This window comes from Populus euphratica, unplaced genomic scaffold (assembly GCF_000495115.2).
Source record: "Populus euphratica unplaced genomic scaffold, PopEup_1.0 scaffold273.1, whole genome shotgun sequence".
NCBI classification, from domain to species: domain Eukaryota; kingdom Viridiplantae; phylum Streptophyta; class Magnoliopsida; order Malpighiales; family Salicaceae; genus Populus; species Populus euphratica.
In genome coordinates, this window is record NW_011500153.1 from 84,850 (window position 1) to 99,084 (window position 14,235).

General features: G+C 34.7%; 1 protein-coding gene and 1 long non-coding RNA gene across 2 annotated transcripts; one reads left to right on the forward strand and one right to left on the reverse strand.

Moving 5' to 3' along the window:
• The first annotated feature begins 3,517 nt into the window (after positions 1-3,517).
• LOC105111024 (ankyrin repeat protein SKIP35) lies at positions 3,518-8,915 on the forward strand. Its single transcript, XM_011006255.1, has 4 exons — positions 3,518-3,691; positions 3,873-5,013; positions 6,801-7,233; positions 7,800-8,915. Exons 2-4 carry the CDS (start codon positions 4,376-4,378, stop codon positions 8,604-8,606), a joined length of 1,878 nt encoding a protein of 625 aa, XP_011004557.1. The 5' UTR covers positions 3,518-3,691; positions 3,873-4,375; the 3' UTR covers positions 8,607-8,915.
• A 1,882-nt stretch (positions 8,916-10,797) lies between these two features.
• On the reverse strand, positions 10,798-12,017 carry LOC105111023 (uncharacterized). Its single transcript, XR_839559.1, has 2 exons — positions 11,546-12,017; positions 10,798-11,126 (listed from the first exon to the last, which is right to left on the reverse strand). It is a non-coding gene; the product is annotated as an uncharacterized LOC105111023 (long non-coding RNA).
• Positions 12,018-14,235: the final 2,218 nt, after the last annotated feature.

Consider the following 14,235-nt stretch of genomic DNA (forward strand, 5'->3'; position numbering starts at 1 on the left):
TATTATTGTTATTTATAATTTGTACAATTAACCTCCCTGTGGTTCGACCCTTGTCTTGCCGGATTATTTATTACTTTGACACTCCTGAACTTGGAAGAAGACAATAATCTTTTGATCGTATCACAAGTAGAATGACTATATTTTCTGCAAACTCGACACACAATAATAAAAGAATTATATGTGCCACTTTTATTGTAAGAGAAAGCACCCCTTCCACAATAGTTGTTATGGCAGCCTCTACTCCAAGAACCACTTCTACTCCTATTGCTGGATGGTAGTGGTTGTCTCTGAGCAATATTTGCTTCAGCAAGAGGCACATGAGTAAATAGATGATGACAAGTTAAACTAGATTCTGTAACAATTAAAAAAGAGTATAACTTTTCAAGTGTGATAGGATCTTTACGGGCATAGATAAATGAGATAAAGCTATCATATTCATGTCCTAACCCAGCAAGAACATAGAAAATAATGCCATCATATTTAAGAGGTTGGTCAGCCATAGCAAGTTCATCAACTAATCTTTTAATCAATAGGAAATAAGCATTGGCAGATTGACTGCCCTTCTCTGTATTGACAAGCTGAGTTCGAACGTGGATGGTACGAGTCTAAGATTATAAAGAGAAGTTTGTTTTAAGTGCTTGCGAAACTTGATAGAAGGTGGTATAAAAGACTATTTGAGCTAAAACACCCGCGATCATAGAATATATGAAAGTGCTAAGGATTAAACTGTCCTATCGCAACCATTGAAAATGCACATGATTTGGAATTTAGGTCAGTGTACCTGTATCAGGATATTGAATATCAATCATCTAAGGAAGAAGAATAAGTGTACCATCAAGATAGCCATATAGGTCTTGTCCACGAAAATAATGCAATAATTGTGTCTTTCAAAGAGGATAATTATCATAAGTCAACTTGAGTGAAATAATATTAGAGATTGGAATTATTATCGACATGATGAGATGATGAGACGCTAGTCTTTTTATAGCTCTAATATCATGTAAATTTAAAGAAAACAGTAAAGTAAAGAATGTATTTTTCTCACATGAATGTTATATATACAAGGTTACTCTTTATAAAATTTGGGTACAACATAATAATCTTAATAAAAAATCTTATCAACATTTAAAATTTAGCAGAAGATATGGGGTAGATCAAATCAGTTGGTCTTTCTAATTTTCCTCTTGTTTATAACTACAGTTGCTTGATTTGTTGCGTAGTTTCACATTTTCTTTTTTTTATATATATATATATATATGTAGTTTCACATTTTCTTTTTATATATATATATATATATATATATATATATATATAGTGTATTTTCAAGAAATGCAAATGCTACCACTTAAACAAATGAAATATTGAGGGAGTGTTTGGTTGGTTTTGGTTTATAACAAAGTGTTTTTTATTTGAAAAAAAATAAGCTGATGTTTTTAGATATTTTTTTAATGATTTTAGTATGTTGATATTAAATATATATATATATATATAAAATTTTAATATACTTTTAATTAAAAAATATTTTTTAAGAAACTCTTATTATAATGCCAGCAAATATTTAATATTAAATTGTTTTAATTGCCACGTCAAAGAGTTTTTAATTTATTTTGAACTCCGCATCTAAACCTTTCCAACAACTTTAACAAGTAAGTAACTCAAATATACTATAAGCTTGGTCTATAAATATTGATAACTAAATTTTATTCATTCTTGGTTTAAAAAAGAAAATAAAAAAGAAATTAGTAATTGAATTGATTCTAATTTGAAAATAAAACAAAATTCATTACAAACAAATCACTTCATCGTAAGATAATATATTTAATTTAAGTTTACCTACAGAAACAACCCAATGTATTTCTAGCACTCCAAGTGAAGAAAAGATTCAAAAGAAAAATCTCACGAACACAACCTTTTTTCCATTTTCTTTTATTTTGTTCTTGGGTGAATCAATTTTCATTTGTGAAAAGGAGAGAGCCAATGTTTGCTATTGCAATTTATTTTTTAATTAAAAACATATTAGAAAGATTTTTTAGTTTTATTTTTTTATTTTTAAAATCAGTATATCAAAACTATAAAAAATATTTTTAAAATCATTTTTTAAAAATGAATTAAACTGAAAAAACAAACAAACTAGGCTAAAAGGTGAAAAATTAGAATAAAAAAAGATAACAACGAAAATGAAATTGAAAGATTATCGATGATATTGCATAAGCCCAAGGAGCAACTCGCAAGGAAAGTCACTAGCAATATCAAAAGGTAAAAGAGAGGATAATAGAAAAAAGAAGGAGATCCGTCGCTTGGAGTTATGGTTAATATTTGACACTGTGAGGTTGTTTCTTTAATTATTTTTTTATTTTAAAATATATTTAAATAATTATTTTTATTCATTTAAATTTATTTTTATATTAACATATTAAAATAATAAAAAATAAAAAAATTCTTAAAAATACTTTTTAAATATAAAATAAAATAACATACTTTTTATATCCGATTGAGTATTCAACTCCAAATTCAGGTTTTTGTTATATTATTGGGTTATTTAGGTTAATTTTTTAAATTTAAGCAACATCATTTTATTAAAAAAATCAATAAATTATAATTATATTTTTGATTGATTCTTTTCAGATCAACTTATTAGATTATCTGAGTCTCACCTAACTTTTTTATTTTTATTTTTTAATTTAATTTAATTCCAGTTCCGAATCTACCATGTTCTACGTTAACCAGCAAGCCGGGCCGGGCTCGGCTCGCTGGGTGGTCTCTCAGTATTGATTAACTCGCCGTCAGAGAGAGAGAGAGGGGGGGGGGGGGGGGGGGGGGGGGAAGAAAAAGGAATATGCAAAGGTGTAATGATTGTAGTGAGGAGGTGTCGTCAACATGGACCCCACACCTCCACCTTTTTCCTCCTTTGTGGTGGACAGACAGTCCGCTTTCATGAGCCCCTCCGTCCCGTCCTCCTTAATTCTAAAATACTAAACATTTTTCTATATTCCTTTTACTCTAATTAATCTCTCCATCACTCACCACCCACGCTCACTTTTTTAATCAGTATTATTAAACTCTGTTCTCCCCCAATTAAATATTTTTATATAATCTTAATTTTTTATTTTAAAATTATTTTGATTGATTAATATTAAAAGAATAAAAAATATCATCTCAAAACAACTTCAAACAACAAAAAAAACATTTTAAAAAATAATTACAGCTATATTATTAAATAAACTCAAAACATATTTTGACTCAAAATCTACGATGAACAGGTGAAAATTGATTAGCTTGGCAGATCAAACAATCCATAATCTAGTTAATCTATTTTGTATTTAGATTTGACTTGATTTTTTAAAATTAATTTATTAACCGGGTTATGAGCCGGAACCGATAGTAACTTTGATCTTCATCGCTGCCCTTGCACACACTCTCTCTCACTCAATCACCCACTCTTTCATTTAAATAAATAATCACATCCCTTCTTCAAAATTAAATTACTATTATTAAAATAAATTAATCGAGAAACAAAGACAAAGCTTTTTTTGTTTTCGTAGTTTCTGGTCTGGTGTAAAAAATAATAATAAAAATTCTCCCCCACCACCCCAGTAATTAAAATTAGCAGAGGCAGAGGGAGTTTCACCCTTCTCTTTCTCTCCCTTTCTCTCTAACAGAGAACTTGAAAATTTCTCCATTTAGAACTCAGGTTTGGTATCTGCACAATCTCTCTTTATTTTAATTTATTTTATTTACGCGGTTTTACTTCATATCCTTTATACTTCCTATGCTTTCTCAATTTTTTTGAGCTTTTAATTGTTGTTTAGCAGAAAGATATTAATTTTATTGTTGCTAGTTGCTTATTGATGCAAATGGGTTTTGTGTTTTAGGGTCTGGTTGTGGATCTTTGATGATACTGATTGATGAAGGAGGAGGGGTTTCTGCTCTTTAGGGCTTTTATTTTTTCTCTAGTTATGGAAACTGTTTGGACCCCCTCTGAAGTTATATAATTAGTGGGTGTGCTTCTTTTGGTCGTTTTGGTACTTCAATTATTAGATTCAATTTGTTCAAGGAGGCCCAGCAAAAATTCAAAAATTACTGAATCTCTGCTCGTTAGTTTGGTTGAATGGAGCTGTTTAGAGAAGAGAATCGAATGAAAGGAGGAGGAGGAGAATTGAGATTATAGTTTTCTGGAACCTGTCATTTGTTTTGATGGAACTGGGATTTTAAAGAAGGGGAATTCACTGCATTTTTTACTGGGTTCTTCTGTACTTTTCTTACTTGAAACATATATGATCGTGTTGTTAGGGAGTATTGAGTGTTTGCTTGATTGAGGTTTTCTTTTTTTCCTTTATTCCGGCGTGTCAAGGTGGTGGTTGTATAGTGGTAAAGTATGGAAAAGGAGATAACATTTGTTGAGGGCACTGATGTGCATCTGGAGGATGAGTTCTGCCGAGAACAGTCATTTAGTGTGGAAATGGAGACTGAAGAGAATGAAATTGTAAGTCCAAAGAGTGAGATTCAATGTTTCTCATCAGAAATGGGGGAGGGAAGTAATGTTGTAATTTCAAGAGAAGCACCCCTTATAAGTAAAGAGTCAAGAATTTCTGGTGTTTGTAGTTGTAGTACGAAAAAACTCAAGCCACGGGTGGTTGCGATGAAGTCTGAGATTGGCAATAAGGAGAATTTTGGACAGGAGAAGAAACTCAGCAGGCAAGATAGGATTGAGCTGGGTCGGATGTTTCAAAGCGCAGTGAGTTGCCATGACTGGGAGCCTGCTGAGAGCTTGATATTGCTGGCTGATGCACAAACCCTTAATGATGCCTTGTGCATCACGCTGGACTCTATATGGTTTTTGAGCACACAGCAAGAACTTGATGGGATAACTGGACTGATTAAGAAGATTATAGCTAATGGCGCTTATGACTTCACTAGAGCTGCTCTCAGAACTTCTTTTCTTGCTTCATGTGTTTCTGCCTGCCAGAGCCAAACAATGCATCTTGAAGACACAGTCAATGTAATGGCCCAAAGGTATAATGAGGAAAAAATGAAAAAAAAAAGTCTGGCTGTTTTTTCTAGTTTATGGAACAATCGGTGTTTACTTGTCCATATGTTTGGATAGAATTTATGTTGTGTGTTTGTATGGGCGTGTATGAGTAAAGACATGTGTTTGACATCCTATTTATATGCATGCATATGTATGTATGAAGAACACCTGTATATTTTTGGGCACACCTGTACTTATATGCATCATATATTTAGTGCTGGAAGCTGTTTTTCAAAACTTGTATTCTCTATTCCAGGTTGCTGCCATCCATGCATTATGGTACGCTATTTGCTTACTGCATTAGGGGGTTATTTTGTGATTGCTCTTACTGCCTTATGCTAGGTTGGATTTGCATTTCATTCTAGTGTACACTGGTGAATCTTATATTCCCATTTATAATCCTTTGGGCACTCAAAATCCTTTCTACATTTGCATATCCTGAGGTATTTCTTCTTGGTGATGAAGGATCATTTAATGTTTTGTGCATTGACATGGGAAGTTATACCTTAATCCGCTGTTCTCAATGAATCTGTAATATATAAGAAGTTGATTTAGGTTTTGTTTTGCAGTCAGTAGCTTTTATATTTACGTTTGGTCTATTCTTCTTTATTTCTCTGTCCCTTGACCCTCCCCACCTCCAACATAGTTTGGTCCTTGATATATTAGATTTGATCTGGTAACTGTTAATCTACCCTTTGATCGGTAAATGCATTAAATAAAATGTTGGGAGGTTAAAACAATTTTGATTCTACACGTGAAGGGGAAATTTACTTTGTATCTTCATATAGTTTTATTTTAATGCCCTATACACTCTCATAGTAAAATCGCAAAATGAAAATCTCAACAACCTGCTGGTTGAACATTGAGGAAAGAAATTGTAGATCTCATCCAGCTCCTTGTTGTGGAACTGCACTCTGGTTCTGTGGGATTGCCTAATTCACTGGGGAAGTTCTTGATGTACAAAAATAACCAGAGATTAAATTTTATCGGTTAAATTTCTTGACACACTTGTGGTTCAAAAATAACCAGAGATCAAATTAGAAAGTGAATACTAATTAGTAGTTTAATGCTTCTGACAATGTCTCCTTTCAAGGAGTATAAAACACTTTCAGAGGGAGCAAGTTTTCATCCAGCCATCTGAGAATGCCTTCAACTATTTTCTTATTTAGGTTTAGTGACCAAAATATGCTCCATTATAGAAGAACTGTGAAATTTTTATGAATTATTCACTGTATTTAATATGATTGTAATGCACACGGTATTTTTGCTATGCATGATTAGGCGTGACTTGTGAGCTGAAATAAATGAAGATGCATTCCTTGTTTTTATTACATCTTGTGCTATGGATTTACAATTAGTGAAATATGATTTGTTTGCTTTCTGGCTGTCCAAGTGGACAGGCACAGACATAAATGGCTGGATTCTGATGTGATTTTCATTTCTGTTTTATAAATGGTAAAGTCTCTGGAGATATCTTTGTGTAGGCCTTCTTGAAGTGAGTAAGCGTGTATCTTTAGATTTCAGGGGGTAGGTGCTACTCTGTGTGCTTACTTTCTGGTACAATATAGTATAATTATCTTTCCTTATAAATTAGCAATAGCAAATGTATGCACACAACGAAAAATTCCATCTCCTCTTTTGCATTCATTGAAAAAAGAGAAACCAGGACTTCAGCCACAACATTTTTATATGCTAGCGTGCATGGTGAAAGCTATTTTTTTTCCCCGCATCCTCTTCATGTGCATTCTTTGTTTTCCTTTCTCATCTTCAGATTGAAGGAGCGACTTCAGGAGTGCAATGGGGATGAGGTCTTGAAGGCAGAAGCCAGTGCCAAGGTTCAAAAGTTTACTGAGTGGGCTTTGAAATGTATTGGCTTCCATTCCCGCTGCCAGGTAAATAGAGACCGAGTGATTCAAAGCTCAATTGCTGAGGTTCAACTCCAATTGTCTGCATTCAAGACATTTCTTGATCTTGCTGGCAATCAACTCACTGGGAAGGATTTCACTGAGGCCTTTGATGCAGCCTGTTTTCCTCTTACTCTATTTTCCAGTTCATTCAATCCTGGCTGGTCATCTGGGATATCAGCAACTGCAATCCAAGGGTTGCTTGGCATGTTGGTTGAAGGGGGTGCAGACAATGTCAACCAGTGTTTCCTTGAAGCCTCTCGTTTTGGAAGTACAGAACTTGTGCGCATTTTGTTGCAGGTAACATTAATCACACACACACGCCTTTTTCTTATGTTCCTTTGAGTGTTTTGGAAGGTCAAAGTTTTTGTTTTCCTTGGAAGATGAATCTTGCTATTTTATTAAGAGAGCAAGAGAGACAATCAGAATCTTATTAATGATCATACCTATTCCTTAGGTGTTTTTTTAGGGTGAGTTTCTTTCTTTCTTCTATTTCTATGTTACTCATAAATGAGTATGGCTTTGGTTGTGCAAATCACAAATAGTTTTCATATATGGTTGTAAAGAAGGAAATAAATGCTGCAGTGAAGCGTTTTTAGTATAAGCAAAAATTGCAGATTTCATCACCTATTGTGTTGGTGAAAGATGTGCTCGTGATTTTTTTGGGTATGTTTTGATGCATTTGGCTTGTCTTTTTTCCTCGGACCACACTGTAGAACAATTTTTTTCCCCTTCTAAAGCGCAGCTGCAATATCTATTTCCATGAGTGCATGTGTGAGATAGAGAATTTTTCATCAATCTAAGTATTTGTATCTGACATTTTTGTTTGAATTTATTGCTTGTCAAATATGGGATCAATCTTTTAGATTGCCCATAGGAACAGCTTGGATGTTGATGTTGACTTGGCCCTAGGTTTTGCTTCTCACTATTGCAAAATTGGTACAATGGAATGTCTTGTGGAAGAGGGCAATGCTATAGCCTTCTTGGGTCCTTTGATGAGAGCAGCTGAAAGGGGTTGCATGCAGGTTGTTCAGTGGTTTGTGAAAAGGGGTTGTCGTGACATGGAACTCTGCCTTGCTCTCACAGCTGCAACTTCCAGTAGTCAAATTGATGTTGCTGGGTATCTCCTCCCTCACGTTCCTCAGCATGTTCTTGCTGCCCTCAGTATAGAAATTCTCAAGGCTGCTGGGGAGCGAAGTGGTGGGTCGCTTGATGGTGTGGCATTTCTTTTGCATTCTGATTTCTTGGGTGATCCTACTGCTACTTACGCTGTTGCAGACAGCATTGCTCGCTCTGATGATGAGTCTGTTGCCCCTGAGCTCAAGGCTTTTCTTCGAGAGAACTGGTCAGAGGCAGCTTTCTTGGATGGATTAAAGCAAGGACAAGAACATTACATGAATCTCGTTATGATTTTGAATTGGGGTAGATCACCTATATCCCTAAGGCATCTGCCAGGCCCTTTAAGAGTGGCAGTTGCTTATCTGCCATTGTACAGGGAGTGTGCAGCAACTGGTGGTCGTTTATTTTCACAAAGACAAAGGGGGCTGCTTGTTGAAGCTGTGAGAAGACTTGGGGGTGGGTCCTCAGAAGATGTGAGCCAAGGGAAAGAGCTCTTGGCTGTTTTGGAGCGTTACCTTCCTCAATTTCTGGTTCATCCCCGCAGGATGCCCTAGAATATCTTGTGTTGTGGATTTTGACCAGTGATTTCCCCACCATATCTCATAGATGTCATAGACAATAAATATTTCAACTGTGGTTAGGGTGACGGAGCTTTTAAGGTTGTTAATTTTCCGTCCATAATGTGGCCGGCAAAAGTACTAGTTCTCTCTGGAATTATCATACCATTATATTGATCATGTGCATGTTTAACTATAATGAGCAAGACAGAGAGCAACTATGTCACAAAGGGTGTTATATGCATAATGAAATGTATATTAGCTAACATAATCTTTATATAAATATATTTTGTTTGCTCTTTCTTAGTTCATTTTTAATTTGGTCAGTAAGCAGGATCCCTTCTTTCTTCCTCCCATTTCTTTCTTTTGTGGTTGGATTGAAAAGTTTCCAAGGAAGGAAAGAATAAATGCTGTCGTACTGTTTGTATATTGAGATCGTGTTGACTGCTTCCTGTTCATGACGTGATGGCTTGCCTGGTGTTTGGACTTGCAACTTGCAAATATGGGCATCATTCGAAGGTGGGTATGCGAGTGAAACCCACCAAGGAGGGTGGTAAAACAATGATGTTTCACATTGCATTTGACCAGCAGCCACTGAATCTGTGATGAATCATGGAATGGTCGTGGATCTCATCTGTGAAATTATTCTCGGGGATGATGGGATGGGTGGGTATGGTGTATGTAATGTTTTCCTTCTTTTTAGGGTGTTCGTCTCATATTTTAAGCAAATGGCCATATAAAAAAGCATCAAAAACAGTTTAAAACACGATTACACATCTGCCCCAGTGAAAAGGGTTTGCTACCATTTGAGGTTGAATCAATCATATTATTTAAACCAAGCTATATGGTCAAACAGTGCTAGGGACCAAATCATGGTTCGTAGTCTTTATCCAATTAAATACACTGGATACCGAGTCATGTCCACCATCATGTTCCTTTCAAATTCTTGGTTAATGCATTGAACTTTACACGATGCCATGTATAAAAAAAAGAAAGTGCTGCTATCAACGCATTAATTTATTTAAACACTTCCTAGATATGGATTTGATTTGGAAGTTTGTTTCTATTTCAACAAAACCATCATGGCTGGGAATATTCGCATTCTAAACAGCAGCAACACAACTTTTAAGAAAGAAAATTATAAATTTCAACTAGAAACTAGTAAGGTCATATGGAGATCCCTTGTACCATAGCTCTCCAGGCATTGGAAATCAATCTCTCAAAATACCAAGAGATGGAGCCTCCAATTTATATCTTTTTTAATCCAGTTCCTCGTGGCTTGTAATTCATCACTGACATAGCTAATGGCGAAGTACAGGCAACAACGAGAGAAGAGGAGAATTCCAAATATTTGATCTATGGCAACAATAGCAGCATATCCCTGCTTATATATAATAACTCCATTTCTGTGCTTTATGCATAAGATCTCCTGCAAATCTAGTGAACGATGAACAAGGCCACATCAGTTTTTATGACTAAGAGATAAAAGAACCTGTATCTTTTCTTATTAACATTTTCAGAGAGTTACAAAAGTTGTGTTAACAGACACAGGTGCACAAGTTTTCTTGAAACACCATTTACACGCATGCAAAAGTTATATCCCTTGCATTAGAAGACATAAAAGCCAAGACTATGAGCAATACCAAGATACCTATTGGTAGCAGAAGTAACATGAAAGGTGGCGGAGGCAACGGCGCTAGTATCAAAGGAAGAATCAACAAAGATGCTGTAACACACATGAGCAAAATCAATGATGCCAAGCTGAAATGGCTTGTAGTCAACAACCTTCTGGTGCTCCCTTGTGAGAGTGATTGGTTATACTCAATTTTCTTTTTCTCTGCACTTGTATTAGGAGGGGCATGATGATTATCAGCAGTGATCTTTCTTGCTCTCACATCCATAACGCTGCTTGAATGATCTTGCAGATTGATTATGCCTCTTGGCAAAGTTGTTTCTGGTTCAGAATGTTCGAAACTCATTTAAATCCTTCTTGTTCCCAAAATTCCCAACACCCCGGATAAGATCAATTACTTTCAACTACAGAATTAATTTCACAATGCCGGAGACCTTGCAGTGTATCAATGGACAATCCCTTCTTTCCAAACCAGAAGAATCACTCTCCGTGGTTAACTTGGATCCCAATTACAGAATGTAGTTAAAAGACTAGATGCAGCAACAAACAAAAAAAGCTGAGTCTACCAATGAGCAACAACTCTGTGAATCAGCCAAGCTTGTCACTTGTGAAGTCACCAACGTCCTGCAGGTCCTTGAAGATAACTCACAAATCAAACATCCCAAAAACCTCTAACGCCTCTTGGATCTAAATGTGGATAGCTGGTGCTTTGATTGCTAGAGATGTGTGTACCAGATTCAACCAATCTACAGAACCTATCTGACAAAAACTCATTTAAGCTCTCTTCTCTACATGCATGAACAGCTTGTCTGTCTGCCGGCTACTGGAGAACTGATCAGCTGCCTTGAAATTCGTACCAAGCAACGTCGTCCCCATTAACCCAACTGGATTCCAAGTAAAAGTGATAAAAGATTCAATCAGTTTCAGTAAATTTATCATCTTTCTATTAAACAAGAAGCCAACATACACATCAATCCAAAAAGATGGAAAATTTAAGAAAGATGCAGTATATCTCCTGCACAGACCTCGTCTCCTCCTCCTCCTCTCTACAAGATTACATGTTTAAAGGCTAACAGGATTTAAGAAACATGATTTATGTTAAACATATAAAGCTTAGAGAGCATTAAAATTAGAAGAAAAAAGAGACTTGGGTTACCATAAAGATCGATTTTTGAAGTAGATTCAAGAAACTCTATCAAAGCTAGCAGATGATGAGTTTTCAACACAGTACAAAAAGAAAAGAAACCTGTGATGAAACTTAAGAAAGATGGAAGCAAAAGAGAAGGGCAGGCGAGATAGGAACCTGCGATGCCGTGGCTTCTGACGGTGGCGGTGGAAGTGTTGGTGGGAAGAGTAATGAGAGGATTTCCAAGCAAGACAGCAAGACAGAGAGCGAGAGAGAGATAGAGAGCACAATCAAACACCTTTTGCGTCTCACACTCTCCTCCTTTCTTTAACGGTGCACGTTGTCTTATTGCTAAGAAAGATGGCAGGAAGGATAGAGATCTCTTCCTCCTCAATTCAGGAGGGGGGATGGAAGAGATGGGGAAGTGTGCCTGTTTTGGGAGAAAGCATGAAACTTTGTGAAGGTTTTTTGGCTGCTTGCGCTGTATTTGTAACGCCACCAGAAGTACAGTGAATTTACCAGGACAAGTGGGGTTTTGCTGACATTGCAAGTCGCTGGTTTTGGAAAAGGAAGGCCGTGTGTTTCCCAAGGTTCACCTCCCCTGCCCTCTTCTCTAGTAAGTTATGACGCTCTTCCTCCCTGGAAGACACGCCTCTTTCACACCCAAGCTGGGCATCCCTCTTTTTTTTTATATATATATATATACATATATTTCTTCTCGTTTCCATTAGAATTGGGTGAGGCTTTGGTTCTTTTTTAAAATAAAACAGTTTATTTCTTACTAAGATTATGTAGTGTATATTAATTAACTTTATATTTACAAAACTATAATTCAAATAAAATAAAATTTCAGCTTTATTATATATTTTTTAATTTATAATTAAAAATATCCCGATCAGCTTACTCGACTCATAACGACTTCAAGCCTCAAGGAGCAGCCCATTCCATGTTGATGTCACGTCATTGCCTGCCATTGCATCTCTAAGGGGCCTCCTTCTTGGTTCCAAGCATGACACGTGTTCATCTCACATCAATCAAAATCTTAACCTTAGATTTGTTCAAACCACAGCCCTCTCCTAATTAAGATTATTATTTTTTTTTTTTTTTTATCATTACTGGTATACATTATTTCAATAATAACACAGTACATTGATCCCGTTTCGCCTGGGGGCCCAGAGTTTATGCGTGGACCGGCTGGAATCAATAATATGACTTTAATTCAATTAGATGAAAGAAAAGAAATAGTAAATAAATTCACAGCTGGTTAAATATAGTTAAGCGAAATGAAATAAAAAGTAACATAAAAAATCTTGATTAACTTAAATTAATATAATAAATCTATAATTTAGAGGATATCATGTCAAACTTTCATTAATTTTTTAAATCAGAATTTGAGTTATAAGGTTTAAAATACATAGTTGAAAAAAATCATAAAAAAAATATAATGACACTTCAAAAAATAAAATAAAAGAGTGTTTTTTTAGGTTGAGAGGCATTGCACGCGTCTCAAAATACATGTACACTTCCCACATGTCTCCAAGTATTGTATATGTTCACTTTATTTTTTTTGCTATTTAATTAAATATAAAATTGCCTCTAATCTCATGTTGTAATTAAAAAAATAAAAAAAATCATTATGCAAGGATCAAAAAGTCACCTTCACCTTTGGTTTATTTTTTTTTATTTAAAGAGTATTTTAATTGTATATAATTTTTTACTAATCAAATATGAAATAGAAAACAAACAATTTTTTTATCAAATGAGCAAGATCAAAAATTAAAAATAAAAAAAATACAAATTAAAGTTAAAATACCAAAAACACAGAAAACCAAATTATAATTTTTAGGAGATGAGAGATTTTTAAAAAAAGCTCATTAAGAACAAACTAGATCATCTAAGACACGTGTCGCACCATTAAAAAGAGATCAAGACACTTCTATAAACACGAAATAATGGTATTTTTAAAGTTTATGTGGGCCTCCCACACACCACATGTAACTTACACGTACAATTATTTTTTTATTTAGTCAATTAAATATAAAATTACCTATAATCTAATTTGATGTTGTAATTTTATTTAAAAATTATTATGCAAAGATCAAAAAAACCCTTTGACCTTATATTTATTTTTTTAAAAAACCCTTTGACCTTATATTTATTTTTTAAATTTTAATAGCATTTTAGTCATTTCACCTTGTATTTTAATTATGAAATATTTTTTATATTTGATAAAATATCAAATTGTTTCTGAATTGATATTATATTAATGAACAAATCATTATGAAAGTACAAAAACATCTCTTGGAGCTAGGTTTAAATTTTTTTATTTCTAATGAAATTTTAATTATTTTACTATATAATTAAAATATATATAAAAAATATTTATCTCTGATGAATTTAAAAATAATAAAAATACCCCCTGTAAAATTACTTTAATAACTCTAGGAGTTAGGTTTAAGTGTTTTAAGTCTTTTGGTCGGAGAGTCAAAGTAGTTATCATATCAGGACTAGAGCTAATTAATTTTCCAAGGCAAAGTAGGATTACCAGGTTTAATAACGTGAATGAATACTGGAGCCCTAGCTAGGGTTTTTCAAAGATGGAGGGCTAGCTTTACAATGCTTTAGCAGAAGTCGAGTGGACCAAAAGAGATGGTGAAGTATATTAGGTGTCAAAAAATGGGAAGATGCCACGTGGAAATCCGTACTTGAAAAATCAGCCTTCCTTGATTCAATGCATCACATCACTTCCATACCAACTTGCCTGATGCATCGCATCACATCACTTCCATACCAACTTGCCTTATTTCCGTGATTTTAGAATTGGCTTTCCAAGCTCCCACCCCACCACTCCGCGGTTTAGCCCACGG

Coding starts and splice junctions, on each gene's coding strand:
- LOC105111024 (XM_011006255.1), top strand. CDS start 4,376: ATGGAAAAGGAGATAACATTTGTTGAGGGCACTGATGTGCATCTGGAG. Junction 5,014..6,800: donor GTCAATGTAATGGCCCAAAG/GTATAATGAGGA, acceptor TCTCATCTTCAG/ATTGAAGGAGCGACTTCAGG. Junction 7,234..7,799: donor TTGTGCGCATTTTGTTGCAG/GTAACATTAATC, acceptor TCAATCTTTTAG/ATTGCCCATAGGAACAGCTT.